The 18,351-nt window shown below is 43.1% G+C and overlaps 1 protein-coding gene and 1 long non-coding RNA gene across 7 annotated transcripts in view; one reads left to right on the top strand and one right to left on the bottom strand.

Annotated features, from left to right (window-relative positions):
- Positions 1-3,124: 3,124 nt before the first annotated feature.
- On the bottom strand, positions 3,125-5,861 carry LOC141565064 (uncharacterized). The gene is made up of 2 exons (XR_012488839.1): positions 4,687-5,861; positions 3,125-4,254 (listed from the first exon to the last, which is right to left on the bottom strand). It is a non-coding gene; the product is annotated as an uncharacterized LOC141565064 (long non-coding RNA).
- LOC141565037 (zinc finger protein 333-like) overlaps positions 5,604-18,351 on the top strand; it is a 45,632-nt gene continuing 32,884 nt past the window's right edge. The window contains exons 1-4 of one of the 6 annotated variants that reach the window (XM_074308038.1): positions 5,836-6,142; positions 7,092-7,161; positions 10,309-10,435; positions 15,143-17,438. In XM_074308038.1, coding sequence (XP_074164139.1) covers positions 5,946-6,142; positions 7,092-7,161; positions 10,309-10,435; positions 15,143-16,962 — 2,214 coding nt within the window. In that variant the 5' untranslated portion in view covers positions 5,836-5,945 and the 3' untranslated portion in view covers positions 16,963-17,438. The other 5 variants (XM_074308037.1, XM_074308042.1, XM_074308040.1 and 2 more) reach the window with 5 other exon arrangements.

Here is an 18,351-nt window from a genome sequence, read left to right as displayed (position 1 = left end):
CCCCCTCCCCACAGAGATTGCCTCCAAATGGCTTAAGGAAATCTAGGAACCCCTTGTTCCTTAACATCTTTCCCCTTTCTCTCCAAAGGAATAGATCGTGGAATATGAGATTCCTTAAATGAGGAAAATAGGATGAAATTGTATCCAACAAATAATTTGTTCCATTGCTAAAAAACAAAAAACAAACAAACAAAAAAACAAAAAGCTGGTTCTTTTTACATAAGTTTTTGTAACCAAAATAGTTTATATTGAATGAGGAAAGATAGAGAAATAGGTTTTTGTATATTTTTATAATATAATATATTTCAAATACTTTGCCACTGCTAGACATATATCTATGCCATAGAAACATCATAAATATTTTAGGCTTTCAGATTAATTTTGAAAAAAAAATCTCATTCAATTAGATTAAGTATTTTAAATTAAGTTTCAATCATTCTGTTTAAATTCATGTAGAACTAATCCGAAATAAGCTGTGGATTTGGGATCCTTATTATAAATTCAGCTAATTTATCAGTTCATTGTAGCTTCCAATGAATATTTCTCCCCTTTCCATTGAGAATGTTGATCCTCTTCCATATTGATTTTCCCAGAAATAATTCCAAAGATGAAGCAGCAGAGCCCTGAAATTGGCCAAGTGTTCTAGATCTGAGATCCAACTTAGATACTCTCATGTGCTCTTGCTGACATTTAATGGCAAGTGATGCAACTTTTACTAAAACAGCAAGTGCAAAATGGTAATGCAGTTGAAATTTCAGATTTTATTACAGTTGAATTCTCTAAGTCATCCCTAAGAAATCACAGTGACCATTTATTGTTGTTAGGATTTTAGTGGCTGAATTAGTAAGGATACTGAAAGTTGATCAAGTTTCTAAGTCCTAAGTTTCTAGGACAAGTCCCTGCCACTTGGCCAGAAAATTAGCTCTCTCTTTTATGTAAGAAACTTCACCCACAAGATGGGCAGCACCCCTTTGCCCATTGAAGCAGCCATGGTTCCATTGGAAGATAGTGACTTCCAGCCCTTGTCTCCAGAATTTCTGCTCCCTAAAAGATAGAAAAGAAGAAATGAAGGCTCATAGCCCAGGATCTATTGTATAGCCAAGGATTGGGGAACAATTAAAAACATTTTTGCTCCTTGTCTCCAAGAAAAGCCCCACCCTAACTTATTTTCCTTAACTCTTTTTTACCATTTTATAGACCATTAGAATTGCTAGTTAAGCAAATTCCTAATTTGCTAGATCTCCTCCTCAGTCTAGCATGAAACCCTCAGGTCTTCTCCTTTGCTCAAAAGTGAGAGGGTTCCTCATTTTAAATCCTATTCCTCCAAAGTAGCAGGTCCCCAGGAAAGCTAAGTTTTTTTCCTGGGGCAGAGGGTGACCCAATAGTGAACTGGGATATTGTTGGTTGAATTTATTGGGGGAGTACCTCAGATAGATGGTTTCATTTTGCACAAACCCTGATTTTTCTGGGACACTGGATCTGTGAGTGCCTGACACAGAGGGGAGGGACTGGGACTGGTCCTTCTGGTCCAAGGTGTCTTTTGGCACATCTCATCCTGCCTGGGATCTGCTCTTGGGGGGAAAGAGCATGTGACCCAGGGGGCCAAATTCTCTTTCCAATTACTTATATAAAGCACTTTTCACCAGCCCTTTCAGCCTCAGAAGGGGGAGGACTGAGGAGGCCTGAGTTCAGCCCCTCCTCCCCAGGCCTTCTAGGCCTGAAAATCTCTAAGATTGGGAAAGATTTTCACTGGCCCATCCTCCAGAAAATCCCAGCATCCTTAGGTACTCCAGAGCTGGTGCTTTGGGTCTATAGAACTGGGTGATTAGAGCCATGGAACTGCTTGGAGTTGGGGCAGATTCTGAACCTGCAGCTACTGAGAACAGTGGCTCAGGGCCCTGGATTTTGTGCAGCAGGAGCTGGCCTTTGCCACATGCAGCTGTCTCTGGAAAAGAGCACCCTGATGGTCAGATCCTTGGCCTTGGCAGGACTAGAGCTGGAGCCCAGCAGCTCTTTTCCTGTGGAGTCCACCAAACTCCCTTCAATTCCACCAGGTGTGATGTCATTATGGGAGGGCTTGTGTGCCCATCCCAAGTGACTAGGGATCATCACCTTGCTGGAGGGACAAAGAGATAACTGCTCCAGCCCCCCAACTCAGTGAAAATCAAGCTCATTCCCCCTCCTGAGCACAACACCCTCTTTTGCCTCTCCTGCTCTTTCCAACAGATGAGGTTCAGGAAGCTGGGCCTGCTGAAGTGAAGGGCACAGGTCAGGTTGCCAGCAGCCCCACCAAATGAGAGAGGTAGATTATATTTATCTTTATTATTTTATATATTACATATAAGTTATTATGTATAATATATTACATTATAATTATGCCAAATGATCTAAAACAAAACTTCCATATATATTTTTACATCCTAAATTTCAGATTACATCCGTATTTTCTTTCTTGTATGGAACTTCACAATTCATACCAAGCTCATCCCCAATGGCTTATGAACTTGATAGCTGCTAGAAAGAATGAGTGGACAGAGCCAAGAATAAAAGAAATCGAGATAAAATCTTCACTGTGTCAAAGAACTCCAGAGAATAATGTGTCTCAGTCCACCAGCCTCAGGAAGAACCCTGAACTCAATTAATATCGACCTGGAAGCTCCAGCTAGTGGTTTTTTATGAAAGAAACAAGATAATCCTGATTTTCAGAATGTAGGTGATACATAACTTTGAAAGAAAACCTCACCAAACAAGGGAGGGCCAGGAAGGCCCTTAAGGATCTTAAACCTCCACTCCTCCTCTTTTAAAATTGCACAATATTCGATTTCTGATCTGAGAATAAACAAGTTCACAATGTGAGAATCAGGCACTTTCAGAATCAGAATTCCAAGACAGGTAGCCCCAACTTTTAAGGTGTCAGAAAGCTGCCTTTTCAAGTTTATGTCTCCAATTCAACCATTCTGCAGTCAGGGTAGAAGGAAAAGGGGGTGGGGGATGGCCAAGCCTCTCAGCCACTCCCTGGCACCCCACAGATTCCCCCAAAGGGACAGAAGGATGGAAAATCACTGTAATATGATTTTATCGGATTTGCTCTTATAAATGACGCTCTCAAACTCAATAAAAAGGTAAAAGTATAAAAGTTTTAATCAAACAAGACAAAATACAGACAAGTCAGACTTACATAAAAAGCAAATAATAATGAGAATAACTAAAATAACAACAATAATAGTTAATATAACAGATAGAGGAAGAGAATACATCACCAATTCAAGGGAACCTCAAAAACTCATGGCTGGGAGTCCTGTTTCAGCCTCAATCAGCTTGAATTGTGTAAAGATTTTTCCGGGCGAAGCGTCCTCCCCACAGATGAGACTCAGTGGAGATGTAAGATTCTCAATCTTATATACCTCTCTTAAACAAAGAGGGCTTTCAGCCAGGAAGTCTGGCACGTGTACATGTGTAGAAATACGTGACCTTCTAGTGTTTTGACTTACTCCATATATCATCTTGACATATATAAAAATACGTGACCATCTGGTGTTTTGACCCATTCTATATTGTCTATACCTTGAGGGATTTCCTTATCAATTGTATATGCTCAGGGAGGAAGCCAACTGCCCTAAGCATAGACAATCCCAGGAATGGCTAGTTCCTGGTATCTATTGTCAAGGACATATAGAGTTCAGGGAATGGTCAAATTCCCATAATTCAGAAGCTCAGGCCTGTTAGATTTGAGTGAGCTTACAATTCTAATATGAAATTTTAATTTCTTATTCAATCACCCAGAGAGGAGCTTCGTTCTCGGGCAGTTTTGCTGCAAGCCTTTGGGGACCGCAGAAGGCTCTGAGTTCAAGCCAAATTTCCGTCCTGGGCTTCCAGAAAGAACCCTCATTATCATTGATTATTTTCTAAGCCAACAAGCCAATGAAGCAGGAAAGGGGTCGCTGAGTGTCCAACAAAGTAAGGCTTTGTCTCCCAAAGTCCAAATCTGCCCCAACAAGGAAGAGTTCCATGGCTTTAATGACCCATTTCTGCAGACCCAAAGCGCCGGTTCTGGGGTACCCTTCTGGAGCCTCTCCCTGCCCACCCCTCCCCACAGGTGGACAGGGTCCAGGAGGGTGGGGGCCGCTCCTTACTGATATTAAAACAAAAAGCCAGAGGCATCCTGAAGGATCCCGAGCTTTGGTGTGACCTGCCCCACCCCCACAGCCTCCCCCCTCAGTCCTCCTCTGGCCTCCTTTCTAATCTCCTGCCATCCTTGTGAATGAGATGAGGTGAGATCTTTCAAGACAGTTGTGAAAATCGAGTAAGGCTTCATCTACTTCAGAGTTCGAGTAGGCCTGAAGGACTCTGAAGGGCATTGCCTTGCCCTCCTATGACATCTCCCTATTTCATCCAAATATGGGCAACTATGTACTTATTGGTCAAGTTCAATTTCATGGGTAGATCTCGCGTTTAGAATGTAAGACTCTCAGCCAATGAGGATGAGGGTCAGTGGTGGGAGGGGGCGTTTTGCGTTAGGGATTAAAGGTGCTGTCCTGCCCACAGGAGGCGCTTCCTCTCTTCGATAGTCTACTCGAAGAGTGGGACGCCCTTCTCGCGAGAATGTACAATAAACTTTGCTTTTCTCTAGAGCTCTCTCCAGCCTTTTTTATTAAATGGTGACCCTTCACCATTTCCGTATCACACACTTGTGCCTCAGGACCCACATGGTCTGCTCTCAGCACCCCTCCCCTTCCCATGAGGACCCGGATGTTGAGGGGAGAAGAGGAAATTGGGGGGGCCCAGTTGGTTAATCAGGAACCAGCCCAACTCGAGGGAAGTGAGATCAGTGTAAGTGGGTGGAGAAAATGTGTAATGGGGCCTGGGCTCAGGCGCCCGGGCATGTGCGGGTTCTCTGGCGCCGCCTTTCGGACTCCCCGCTCCTCCTCTATCCCCGGCTTCCAGCGGGAGACATCGGGTTAGATCCAGGCTCAGGGACATGCTCCGCCATCGCCCAGCCCGGCTCAGGGCCCCGACCTAGGAGAAGGCCTCAGCCGGGCGCTGTCAGGGCGGGCTTTCTCGTCCCAGGCGGAGGAACTGAGGGCGGGGCCTGCCCCCCTACCAAGCCCCGGGCGGAGGCGCGAGGACCAGCTTCGGGCGCGGGAAGAAAGCCCTGGATCCACGTGGTTCGGCAGCGTGGCCGGACCCGCCGAGGACCCGGATGTGCCGGATGGACTTCGGAATCAGCTTTCGCGGAAAAGCTGCAGAGAACCAGAAACCGCACCCCCCCCCCCTACCCCCCGGAGCTTCCCCGGCAGCGGAGCCGAGGCAGCCTCTTCCCCTCGGACCCTCCGCGGAGAGGAACGGACTCTGCCCTTAAAACCACCGGCGCGGGCGGGAGAAGGGAAAGCCACGGGCGCTTTTTGTCACCTTCTCCACCGGGCCGAAGGAAGCTCTTAAAGGGGGCAGAGACCCTGTGTCAGGCGGGCAGCTCGTGGGAGGCTCACTTCCCCCCGAGGGACGGAGGAACGAGCGGCGGTCCCGCGGAGGAAACGTCCAGGTACAGAAACTGCACCGAACCCGCAGCGGGGCCTGAGAGGGTTAGCATGGGCGGGGTCTCCCTGCCCCCCCTCAGAGAAAGGGGGATGGGGGAAGGGCGCAAGTCCCGAGGCCCGCGGCCCCTCCCGGGAGAAGGGGGACCGCGCCCCCATTTGTAACTATGCAAACGATCTAACCCAAAACCTCCACACCCACTCCGGAATTTCCGATCCCATCCGGGTCTCTTTCTCGTGCGGAACCCCACACTCCATCCCCGCCCCTCCCCGCAGGCTCCGGAACCTGCTGGAAAGAAGGGGCGGAAGGAGCCAGGAAGAAAAGGAATCAGGATAAAGTCTTCACTTGGCCAAAGAAGGCCTCCTAGTGACGTCACGCCCCGCCTCGGGCCCTGTGTTGCTGAGCCCCAGGGCATGCCGGGAGTCCCCTGGGGGCGGAGCAGGCACCTGGGTCCCTCGTTTATTTCGTTCTTTCTGTGCTGGGAGAGGGGGGGAAAAAAAGGCAGGAGGGTGTCTGTGCGCAGGCGCGGCTTGGGACTTCCCCCTTCCTTAAGGCTCCTCCCTTTCCCGCGCCAGTTCAGGACCGTGTTGTGGCTGAGTCTGGAAATCTGGTACGGGTGTGCGGGCTCTGAGTGCGGGGGTGCGCGTGCTGGAGCTGTGAGTGGGGGCGTGTAACGGAGCTGCGTGACTGCACTTGGGTGGGGCTGAACCTGAGTAGCTGCACTTTGGGACCTTAGCCCTGAGTGATTTCACCTGCATGGCCTGAGAGGGGGGAGGGGCGTGCTTGTGCATCCCTGTGGCCTGGGGGGACCCTCTGCTGAGTGTTTCTTGGGGAACGCAATTGACCCCTCACCTACAGAGCCCCCATTATTGCTCGGTCGCCCGTGGGCCTTCGCACACTTTGGGAAGGGGGGAGGGTTCTGTAGCTTTACACTTTTCCCTCAGTTTCCTCCAGTGCAAAAGGGGGATGAGAGCAGCCCCTCCCCTTCCTCCCACGAGATCCCTTCTGTGAACACTGAGTACCGGGCTGCTATACATGAAGTGTGAATTTTGCCCTGTCCTTCCGTTTTCCTGGAGGACAGTGGGGGTGGAGGTTCCCTGGCAGGAGGGGGAGGGGAACTCCCATCCAGCTCTGCTCCTTGACCTCTTTCCCTCCTGTGGTCTTGGGACATCTGTCATCATTTCTGGGGCCTTTAGCAGGTGGGGGATCCATGTTACAGATGGAGAAACTGAGGCAGGCAGAGATCAAGGAGTGACCAGGGTCACACTCCCCTTCCAGGAATCAGGTGGAGGCTTTATGATCTTGACCCCAGGGGGCTCATGCTCCCAAGGCTGCTCCTCCCTGCAGTGCAGGAAATCTTAGTGTCCAGAGCTGGGGGACCTGGGAGGGTCTCCCTGCCCCCACAGGTGACCTCTCTCTGCCTCCTCTTAGGATGCAGCCTCTCCCCAACTTCCCTGCCCTGAGAGGTCCTTCTCTCATTGTGGACAGGTCAGCATCCAGTCTGGGCAGAGAAGGCTCAGACCTCGTCCTCCCTCTCTGAGGTCCTTCTCTCTCCCCAGCCCGGTGGGCAGAAGACCCAAGCCCGGAACCAGAGCCATGGCCCCCGGCAGCCGGAGCCCCTCGTCCCAGGTGAGTGCGGTCCCTCCCCGGAGCTGAGCAGCATCAGTGCAGGGCGAGCCCAGGAAGCTTCCTGCTGTCAGAGGGAGGGGGCCCTGGCAGGACTGGCATCAGGGCAAGAATCACCCTCCTGGCACTGCCCATTTCCTGCCTCCTCAGGCCACATGGCTGCTCCCAGGGCTCTCCGAGTCTCTTTCCTTTGCCAGGTCTTACATCAATTCAATAAATATTTACAAATTAGCTCCTTTGGGCCACTCTCTGTGCTTTTAAACACTGAGGATGCAGAGGAAGATAAAAAAATCAGATCTGCCCTCAAGTACCTCATAGGGGAAAAACCATCTCACGAGTTGTGTTCATACCTGCGCTGGACAGTGTAGACGGGAGCTACTCTCAGAGGGAAGGGTCAGCAGTTTGAGGAAAAGCTTTTCAGAAAGGGAGAATTTAGCTGAGATGTGAAGGAAGCAGGAGGGGAGGGAGGAGTTCATTGCAAACAGGAGAAAGCCACGGAAAAGACCCAGGGCAGGGGACAGAGGTCCTGGTTAAGCATAAGCCAGGAGGCCACTGTCCCTGGGGCAGAGAGGAAGACGAAGGTGTGAGGAGGCTGGGCTGGGTGTCGTGGTGTCTGCCATGTGCCAGGAGCCACATAAAGATCATCTCATTGATCCTGTGGTGGGAATGGTCAGGGCCCTTAGTAGGGAAAGCCAGAGTCAGGGAGCTCAGGTCCAGCCAGAGAGTAAACTGTGCTTTATTTGTCCACTGCAGGGTGTGGCAGACTCCATGAATGGGGGGTTACATTTCCTCAGATGTCACAGTCTCTCCCCCTTACCTGATCTTTGCTTTGGGTAGCATCTGTTGAGTCTCATTGCCAGTTATAAAGCAGTTTTAGTTAAAATCGGGTTAAGACCCAGATACCAAAAGGTACATTTGCTTGTTTCTTTTAAATTATTTTCAATTACATGTCATAACATTTTGAAGCATTTGTCTTTATCAGATTTTCAATTGTAAATTTTTCTCCATTCTTTTCTCTTCTTCCTAAAATGGTAGACAATTTGGTTTAGGTATATACGTGCTATCATTTAAAACATATTTCCCTATTCATCAGGGTTGTGAAAAATGAAACATCAGAAAAGGAGAAAAAAGAGAATAAAGTAACTAAGAGATAAATTCTTCAATCACTTTCAAAGTCCATCATTTATTGTGTGTATTATCTAAAATAATATTTTATTTAGAGTATAAAAGACTCCTTGAGTCTTTTATAATTTCCTTAGATTATTGTACTCCTGAAAAGAGCTGAGTCATACATAATTGGTCATAATTGTTCATTAAATCTGTTGCGGATTCTGTGTACAATCTTTTTCTGGCTCTGCTCATTTCAATTTGCATAAAAGCCCTTTCTCTCTTTTTATGATCTCTTTGGAATAATTCAGACCTAGTAATGCTATTGGTAAAGCTAAAGATTTGCACAATTTGGTTCCCCTTTGTTCATACTTCCAAGTTGCTCTCCAGAAAGCTTGGATCACTTCACATTTCCTCATCAGTGCACGAGTGGCCCAGTATTCCCACATTCTTTCCAGCATTGATCATTTTCTCTCTTATTAATTAATCTGATACATGTCAGTTGGTACTTCTGAGTTATCTTTATTTGCATTTCCCTAATCAAAAGTGATTTAGAGCATTTCATTTTCCTACATTATTTTTTATTTCCTCATCTAAAATGTGTTCATTTTCTTTGATCATTTCTCAATTGAGAAATGGTTTTCATTCTTATACATTTGACTCAGTTCCCTATATATTTGGGAAATGTGGCCTCATCAGAGATACTTGCAATGAAGCTCATTTTCCCATCTTTTTGCTTTCCTTGAAAAGTATATTTTTACCAAAAGAAGAAAATGTGAATTTAGAGTTTAAATGTGAAGTCTTTTGTGTAGCTAACATATCACAGGAAGAAAGAAATGATTGCTTGAGTACTCAAATAGTTGGACAACATTTTCTGAGGCCTTTATGCCTTCTTAGATAGTAACAGGATTGGAAGTGAGTGCTCTGAGTTTTCTCAAAGTGATTGGGGGACAAGTGATACTGAAGGGGACATCTAGTATATTGATAAAAGACTAGCAACACACCATCAAATGAAGTCATTGATGTTTTCTCCAAAATTCACTTAGGAAAACTCTTACTACTAGATGTGTAAAAGTCTGGGTCATAGAATTTGAGGGACGTGATTGTACTTCCCAGAGTTAAAGAAGGAGACTGGGATTCAGTGGCAAAGAATGAGGGGGAAGTAGTCACAGAATAAAGATTGGGCAGATTCTAAGGGCTCCTCAGCCAGGATAGTCTGACCTCTGGATGAGCTGTAGAGGGCTGAGTGAAGTAGGAATCGGGCAAGAATGTGGTATCAAAGCCCCTTCTTGTTCCTTGGAGGCTGGGTACTTACAACCCAGGTTAGCTGCCTGACCTCTGACCTTCTGGCTGAGACCTGAGGAGTACAAGCACAGATTTCTAGGAGACTGTTAGTGTCCCAATTAATCATCTCTCATAGAACACATTTTATTAATAAGCTCATCTTATGAGAAGAGAGACTCTGGAAAGAGTCTCATATCAGTTACTTCAGGTCAGATTCTTTTAAAAAAAATTTTCTGCTTCTATCTACTTGAGATTTCATTTTAGATTCATGAAATTTGCTAGATAATTTTTGTTCTCTCTTCAGTGATCACTGCTAATGGTTTCTTCCCCAGAATATATAATATTTACCATGTTCTCACAAACTCTTCATAGAGTTTTAAAAATATATATAATCATTCAAGACCTTTCTTATGGGGAGAGATGTCTCATCATCTTCTGTCTTTCACTTCCACAGATTCTATAGAATTCATATGTTTTCCCTAATTCTATTGGGAATTAATTGCATTTTATAGTAAGGCATTTTTCCAACTCTTATTATCAAACATGATTCTCATTTCAAATGGAAAATGGTTTTCTCAATATTCCATTGGGCTCTTAATGCCTGGTTCTTAGTGTGAGCTCTGACACTCCTAAAGGTTATTTGAGTTTTAGGCAATTCCATCTCCAGCTTCAGTTTTCTCCTCTGAGTTGATGAGGGTTGGAGTAGATGAATTCTGGAGGATCTTTCAGTTCTAAATCAAGTGACTTTTGACTTTTTAGAAGTTGGTGACCTTCAATGATGTAATGGTGGACTTCACTGAGGAGGAGTGGGGGCTCTTGGACGCTTCTCAGAAGGAACTCTACAAGGAGGTCATGCTGGAGAGTGTCCAGAACCTTCTGTCCCTGGGTAAGGACCATTTCCTCTCTTTTCTTGGTGTTCATCTTCAGTTCAAAATGAGCACAAAGAGCACAGAAATTATCCAAACTGTGTTGCATACTGGAAATTGGATTGAGTGCTCAGTCAGCTGAGGGCACCAAGTCTCCATCCATTTTGGTCTTAGCTGCAGCCTTTTTAAGTTACATAATTTAGCTCAGTAGGTAAACTCCCTAAAAAGAATGGGAAGGGGTTCTGGTAAGATGGCATGATAGCAAAGGAAATACTTAGCTCCCTAAGAATCTCCCCTAAAACAAAAAATAAATGCCTAACAATTCATTTTGAACAGCAAAAGTGACTAAAATTCCAGAAGTTGTCAGGACCTTAACAGCATCATAGGAAGGACCTCCTTTCCCTAGATAGAGATTTGACCTAAGTGAAGTGGTATGCACTCTAGGCAGAATCTGCTAAGTTAGCCAAGAGCAAGCCTTAGGGGCAGCTGGGTTGGGGTCTCAGCTTGCAAAGTGAAGGTCAGGGTCAGGAAATTGAAAGAGAAGAACAAAGGGTCCTGTTCTGGAGAAAACTTTTCAGATGAACACCTCATGTCTCAAATACTCAGAGACAGGAATAAGTAGTTTCTGATGAAGAAATTAAAACTATTTACAGCCATATGAGAAAATATTCCAACTTCATATTGATTAGGGACATGCAAATCAAAAACACCATTTTGATATCATGTTGGGGACACTAATATATTGTTGATGAAATTGTTCACTTATGCACTCAATTTGGAGAACAATCTGGAATTATGACGAAAGAGTTATAAAACTGTGTATACTCTTTTACCCTGAAATACACAATAAGGTCTGTTTGGTAATTAGGGGAAAAGAAGCAAATTTATATGTATCCAAAGATTGATAGCAGCTCTCTTTTGGGTGACAAAGAGGTAGAGACTGTGAGGATGCCATCAAGTCATGAATGCCTAAAGAGGAATGGAATATTGTTAGGATTCTTACAAGGTGCTAAGTCACTGGAATGGATATAATTATCTAACTTAACATAGTACTTAACAATTCTCTAGTTCAGAATTCTTTGCATCCATTTTATTAATATTTTGGCAAGTACAGGCAGTAACTATCAGATGATGGCAGTGTTTATGAACAACCCAGGTGCATTGATAGCCTTGTTTCCCAAATAAGCCCCATCTAAATGCCTTGCAATGTGAACAATAGGTAGGTTGTCTCAGATATGTTGCCATAAACTTATGCCCAATTTGATGAACTCATCTTCTCATAGCTCTCTATCGCTTCAGAATAAAATGCTTGAAGATTCTGTCTCTCTGGAGAGTTGCTTCAGTAAAACTTCCTGTAAGAGTTATAGCAACAAAAACTTTCCCCTCTGGCTCCAGATCCACCTATAAATGATCTCCTTCTCATGTAGAAACATAAGGGCAGAAATTATTTCTGCAGCATAGAAGCGGACTGGTGCTTCATCAAAACGACGAGATTTCTGGATGTGGAACATCAAGTCCTCTCTGTTTACAAACTCCATCCCAAAAAACAGGCGATCAGGAGTCTGAAAGCAGCAGAATAACTGGGTAAGGAAGGGGTGATTTCAGGCCAGGGCCAGAATCCTTTTCTCTGTCATTGTGCACTCTACATCATCATCCTAGAGGATCACATTCTTCTTCAGCACTTTCACAGCATAGAGGTTGCCAGTCTCTTATTCTGGCAAGCATAATCTTCTCAAAACTGCCCTTTCCCAACATTCGGATAAACTCAAAATCTTCAAAACCAAGTCGGTTAAATGAGCTTACACCAATACCATTGCCTTCTTTTATACTTTCCTTTCTTTGTCATTTCAGGGGTGATCTGGAAATTAGCTTCCAAACTGGGGAAATATTTCTGGGTTGAAGGCCCATTCCTGCCACACTCTTTGCTAACGCCACTGCTTCACCCCACAATTGGGTGCCACATTGGCTTGGCATCTTTTATGTACATTCATTTTACAGATTTTACACTGAAGTCCCTGTCTCATTATTCCCCAAAGCAGGGATCCACAGTGATCGCAGAAGGTGAGAACTTTATAGTTATGAACACTGAATTTGTGGGGAATGTTGATTCTAAATCTCTGTTCAGAAGATTACAATGCCAACAGCAAAAGAGACAGCTTGAATGGTCACTGAATTCCTTATCCAAGTATTTGCAATTATGGGTGTGCCACAAGAAATAAAAACAGATAATGGACCTGCATATACTTCTAAACATTTTGCACACTTTTGTGCACAGTATAAGATTTTACGCACCACTGGCCTACCTTTTAATCCTCAAGGTCAGGCAATAGTAGAGAGAAGAAACAGAGATATTAAGACACTCCTCCAAAAACAAAAGAAAGGGGGAGCCACAGATAACCCTAGAGAACTTCTAAATTTAGTTCTCTATACCATTAATTTTAAAATTTTTGACAAAGCTGCACTGGCTCCGTCAGATAGGTTTTATAACCCACCAGAAGGGTGGTGTCCAGGAGGAGCAACTCCACTATCTTTAGATAATCGCCAGGTGATGTGGAGAGACCCAGAAAGTGGTGAATGGAAGGGACCAGATACATTAACTGCTTGGGGGAGATGGTTTGCTTGTATTCTTCAGATGCAGAAGGAATCAGATGGGTGCCAACAAGTTGTATTCACCTTGTCCATCAGAGAGAGACAGAAAAAGAGAAAAATCTGGAAACAAAGGAGAAGACCGAAGAACAAAATCTTCAGGAATCATTGGATTCCCTAACACAAGATAAGACTGTTAAAAGACTTGAAAACCAGCAGGGATTATTGGATTCCTTGAGATGAAAAATCGTTGATGAGACTATTGTAGGACTTCAAAACTTGCAGGAATTATTGGATTCCTGGCACATGAACTAATGGACAATAGAATCTTTTTAGACTATTTCTAGGACTTATAGACATGTATGAATTCTTCATGTTGATTCATGTTATTTGTTATATCACTTCTATCAGTGTTATGTTACTATGTGTTTATATAATTTATGTAATTATGTGTAATACCTCCCATATTGATGGATTTATGTATACCTGTTTCAAGGTCATGACCACCCTATGTTCTAAATCAAAAGAAAGGGGGAGATGTTAGGATTCTTACAGATGTTATGGGCCAGAACTTGAGACAAGGTAATCATGGTTCACACCTTTAAAGGAGTTCAAACCTTTGAGGCACTTTACACCTTTAAAGGAGTTCAAACTTTTGAAGGAGCTCGCTCATTGGTTCTTAAGGAGCTCCCACAAACCCAGGGAGTACCCACAAGCCCATTCTCTGGGAGGATAAAAGGAGCCAAGATTCAGTGGGGACAGTCAGTCGGCATTGAGTCAAGGAGAGGACTTCCTAGGAGATCTTCAGGGAAGCTTGAGGAGATTCAGAGAGCTGGGATTCAGTGGATTCACAAGTCCAGCAGATTCACAAGTTTAAAGGAAAAGCCTGCTCATGAACTTCCGAGGGATTCACAACTAGGATTGAATTCTGAGAAACCTACAATCCCACACTCTTGGAGTCAATATTTCATTCCAACTTCTACCTTTGTGCTGGCTGGAGGCTTTGGATTCAGAGAGAGCTAGAGACAGAAGCTGGCTGGAGACATTCTGACAAGAGCTCATTGGGAAATCAAGGAGAGAGATAGGCCTCTACTAAAAGTAGCTGGACCCCAGGAAAAGATTCAAGACTTTGAAGGACATAATAAAGGATCTGGATTTTAATTCCTGGATGGATTTGGGATTATTGAAGTGAACTGTAAGCCATGGCTGCCTCCAGAAGTTCCCCAAAAAAACCTCCTCCCAGAGAACGATCATGATCTAGAGAAAAACAGAACATTACAGAATTTAACCTAAGCTCAATGATTAATAGCTTCAGCAGTGGTTGATGTGTGTTGAGAACTTTTTGAAACAGTTCAGCCCATCTCTTCCATTATCACATCCTTATCACCAATCATTGTAGTTCTGTCAACATTGAGCAGCTTAGATTGGTCTTTGGTCCATAAATAGTCTTCAGGGCATCATAAAACAGCTTTGCATTGTTACACTTAATATAAAAATGAACTTTATCTGCCTTTATTTACTGGGCCAAAAATCCAACCTACCTGTAACCTTTGCTTATACTTGTAATCTTGTAAATCTTGTAGAGTTGTCATTTTTCATTTAATACCTTCTGAATTTCCCCATTATTTTCAGCAAACCAGTTTGGATGTTTACTCCTTCTCTGCTCTATAATTTTCAATTGTGTTTTGCTCTATTTTCCCTCTAAAATAGAAAAAAACTATTCCAGCACAAAGAAAATTCTAATTTGGCATGTGGTAGTTATCTTGACCTTGGGCCCCTGCCTTTGCTTTTTAAAAATTATTATTATTATTATTATTATTTTTACTGAGGCAATTGAGGTTAAGTAACTTTCCCAGGGTCAAAAAACTAAGAAGTATTAAGTGTCTTGGGCTAGATTTGAACTCAGTTCTTTCTGATTTCAGGGCTGGTGCTCTATCCACTGCACCACCTAGCTGCCTCCAGTCTGCCTTTTCTTAAAAATGACTTGGGGTATTAAAAGCCATTGTTTGCACTGAGTATACCTATGAAGTTTGGTATATTTAGTTTGGTGACATGGTGCAATGACTCTTTGTAACATTGCTATTTTGTTTATATATGTGTATATGTCTTTTTGTGTGTATGTTTCTCTTTTTCAGATGTAGAAACTGGATTCAAAGTAAATGAGAGGAGCAAAAGCCTGGGAATTTTTATGGAAGAACATGACCTGCAAAAATTCATGGATGATGATCCCTGTGACTTCAATTTGAAGAAATTGCATGATTTTATTCTCAAAGTACATAGACATGCAAAGAATGATTGTGAATTGTATGAAATTGGAAAGAGACTCCGATGGACTCCTATTATAAGTCACTGTAAGAAAATGACCTCAGGAAGTGATTACCTTCAAGGTAGTGAATACAAGAAATTCTTCAATGAAGAGGTAGAACCATTGCTTCCAGGTAATCAATGGGATATCACTGTGAAGTCCAGTTCAGACCTCAATGGCCATCCGAAAAGTGATTCTGAAGAAATGCTTTCCATAAATAATAAAAGTGAGAAGACTGTCAGTCAGAACTCCAATCTCCTTACTCATCAACAAATGCATATTAGAAAAGAACCTGGTGAACATAATGTATGTGAATCAACCTCATCCTATCACTCATCTCTTCCTTACCACCCTGGAATGAAAAGGTCTGGATATGATCAGTGTGGGAAAGCCTTTGGTTGGAATCCAGCTCTTGGTAGCCCTCAGAAGGCTCATACTGGAGAGGTGTCTCATAAATGTGCTGAATGTGGGAGAGCTTTCTATTACAGATCATTCCTGGTTAACAATCAGAGAATCCACACTAGAGAAAAGCCTTATTTATGTCTTCAGTGTGGAAAGGCTTACATATGCAATCAATGTGGAAAAACTTTTACAGATATCTCCAGTCTAGCAAAGCATAAGAAAACCCACACTGGAGAGAAGGCTTATGAATGTAGTCAGTGTGGAAAGGCTTTCACACAGAGTGCCCATCTTGCTGAGCATCAGAGAATCCACACAGGAGAGAAACCTTTTAAATGTAATCAGTGTGGAAAGGCTTTCACACAGAGTTCTAGTCTTGCTTTACATCAGAGAATCCACACAGGAGAGAAACCTTTTAAATGTAATCAGTGCGGAAAGGCTTTCACACAGAGTTCCAGTCTTGCTTTACATCAGAGAATACACACTGGAGAGAAACCTTTTAAATGTAATCAGTGTGGAAAGGCTTTTAGTTGCAACTCCAATCTTGCTAGACATCAGAGAATCCACACTGGAGAGAAACGTTTTAAATGTAATCAGTGTGGAAAGGCTTTCAGATTCTCGTCCAGTCTTGTTACACATCAGAGAAAGCACACTGGAGAGAAACCTTTTAAATGTAATCAGTGTGGAAAGGATTTCACGCAGAGTGCCCATCTTGGTTTACATCAGAGAATCCATACTGGAGAGAAACATTTTAAATGTAATCAGTGTGGAAAGGCTTTCAGATTCTCCTCCATTCTTGCAGAACATCAGAGAATCCATACTGGAGAGAAACCTTTTAAATGTAATCAGTGTGGAAAGGATTTCACACAGAGTTCTAATCTTGCTTTACATCAGAGAATCCATACAGGAGAGAAACCTTTTAAATGTAATCAATGTGGAAAGGCTTTTAGTTGCAACTCAAGTCTTACTATACATCAGAAAATCCACACTGGAGAGAAACCTTTTAAATGTAATCAATGTGGAAAGACTTTTAGACGCAGCTCCCATCTTGCTACACATCAGAGAATCCATACTGGAGAGAAACCTTTTAAATGTAATCAGTGTGGAAAAGCTTTCACACAAAGTTCCAATCTTGCTTTACATCAGAGAATCCACACTGGAGAGAAACCTTTTAAATGTAATCGGTGTGGAAAGGCTTTCACGCAGAGTTCCAATCTTTCTACCCATCAAAGGATCCATATTGGAGAGAAACTTTAAAAAATGTAATCATTGTGGAAAGATTCGTTTTAGATGCAGCTCCCATCTTGCCAGACATCAGAGATTTTACAATGAAGTGAAATTTTTTTTTTCTCTCTCTTTTTTTTTCTTCTTATTTTGAATAGGAGAGGCTAGCAGTGGGAACTATACTAGCCATAGGATTATCCTGTCCCTGATCCTCTAATGTAAAATAATAAGGAAGGCATTATTACAGTAATGATACATGCAATAGAACAGAAGGACTAAGAAAGTTGTGAAAAATATTTTCTTGAATTTATCATTACTCAGAAAAGAAGTTCAAGCTTTGCAGATTTGTTTCTTGACATAATTTTCTGCTTTCTGTAAATTCAAAATGTTCATTTGATTTCATTTGTATGAGTTTCAAAATTAAAAAAGAAATCAGATATTGATGTTTTCCTATTGTCATTGTCACTAGTGTTGAAGACTTCATTACAAGAAATAAAATTATTTTTACAACATTCTCTATCTTTTAAATCTATATCTTGAATCAAGAATTCTCCTAGCTACACTTGTTGATTGTACCTAACACTTTACTTTAAAAAACAAATATTTTTAATAGGAAAAAATTGTTGTACTTCTCTCACCTAACTGAAATAAAGAATAAAAAAAAAAAAAAAAGCAAATTTTCACATTATAGATGTTAATTCCAGTACTGCCTAATCCCAAAATATATTTGTGTCAAATATATTCTTAAGCATTTCCCATTTAGAAGATGTCATAAATCATTTCCATTCTAATCTCTGTCATCTTGCAGTGACATTCATTCAAAATTGAGGTAGAGTCCCTTTTCCTATTCCTTTTTTTTTTTTTCTTTTGCTGAAGCAATTGGGGTTAAGTGACCTTCCTAGGGTCACACTTAGGAAGTGTTAAGTATCTGAGACCAGATTCCAACTTAGGTTCTCCTGACTTTAGGACTGGTGTTGCTTGTGGCTTTATGAGCTTTAATAAAGTAAAAAGGATTGAACAACAAACAAAGGGGAAGACAACATAAGGCACAAGAGGCCATTAAGACATGACCATGAACCCTGGGGGGCCTGACCCAAGAAAGAGGGACATCTATGTAAAGTGGATTCAGTCTGGGGAGAGGCGGTGTAATAACTGAGGAATCAGGAAGGGCTTCTTTGCAGAAGTAGCCTCTGAGGAGAGCTTGGAAGAGAGGCAGAGGAGGAAGGCAGGCAGCCCCAGGTGGGGCACAGGGACAGGCTGGATTGTGGTACCAAGCAGGAAGATTATTACTGAAGGGCAGAAGTGCGTGGGAGGCCAGTGTGCTGGTGAACAAATTGTGCAAAAGTGCAGTAGCTGTGTATGGGGGCAAGTAACTGAAGAGCAGAGAGGGTGTGTGTACCTGAGTGCCCGTGTGTGGCTGCA

This window comes from Sminthopsis crassicaudata, chromosome 3 (assembly GCF_048593235.1).
Source record: "Sminthopsis crassicaudata isolate SCR6 chromosome 3, ASM4859323v1, whole genome shotgun sequence".
NCBI lineage: Eukaryota > Metazoa > Chordata > Mammalia > Dasyuromorphia > Dasyuridae > Sminthopsis > Sminthopsis crassicaudata.
The sequence above is the reverse complement of the archived record's forward strand: the minus strand, read 5'-3'. Positions and strand labels throughout refer to the sequence as shown.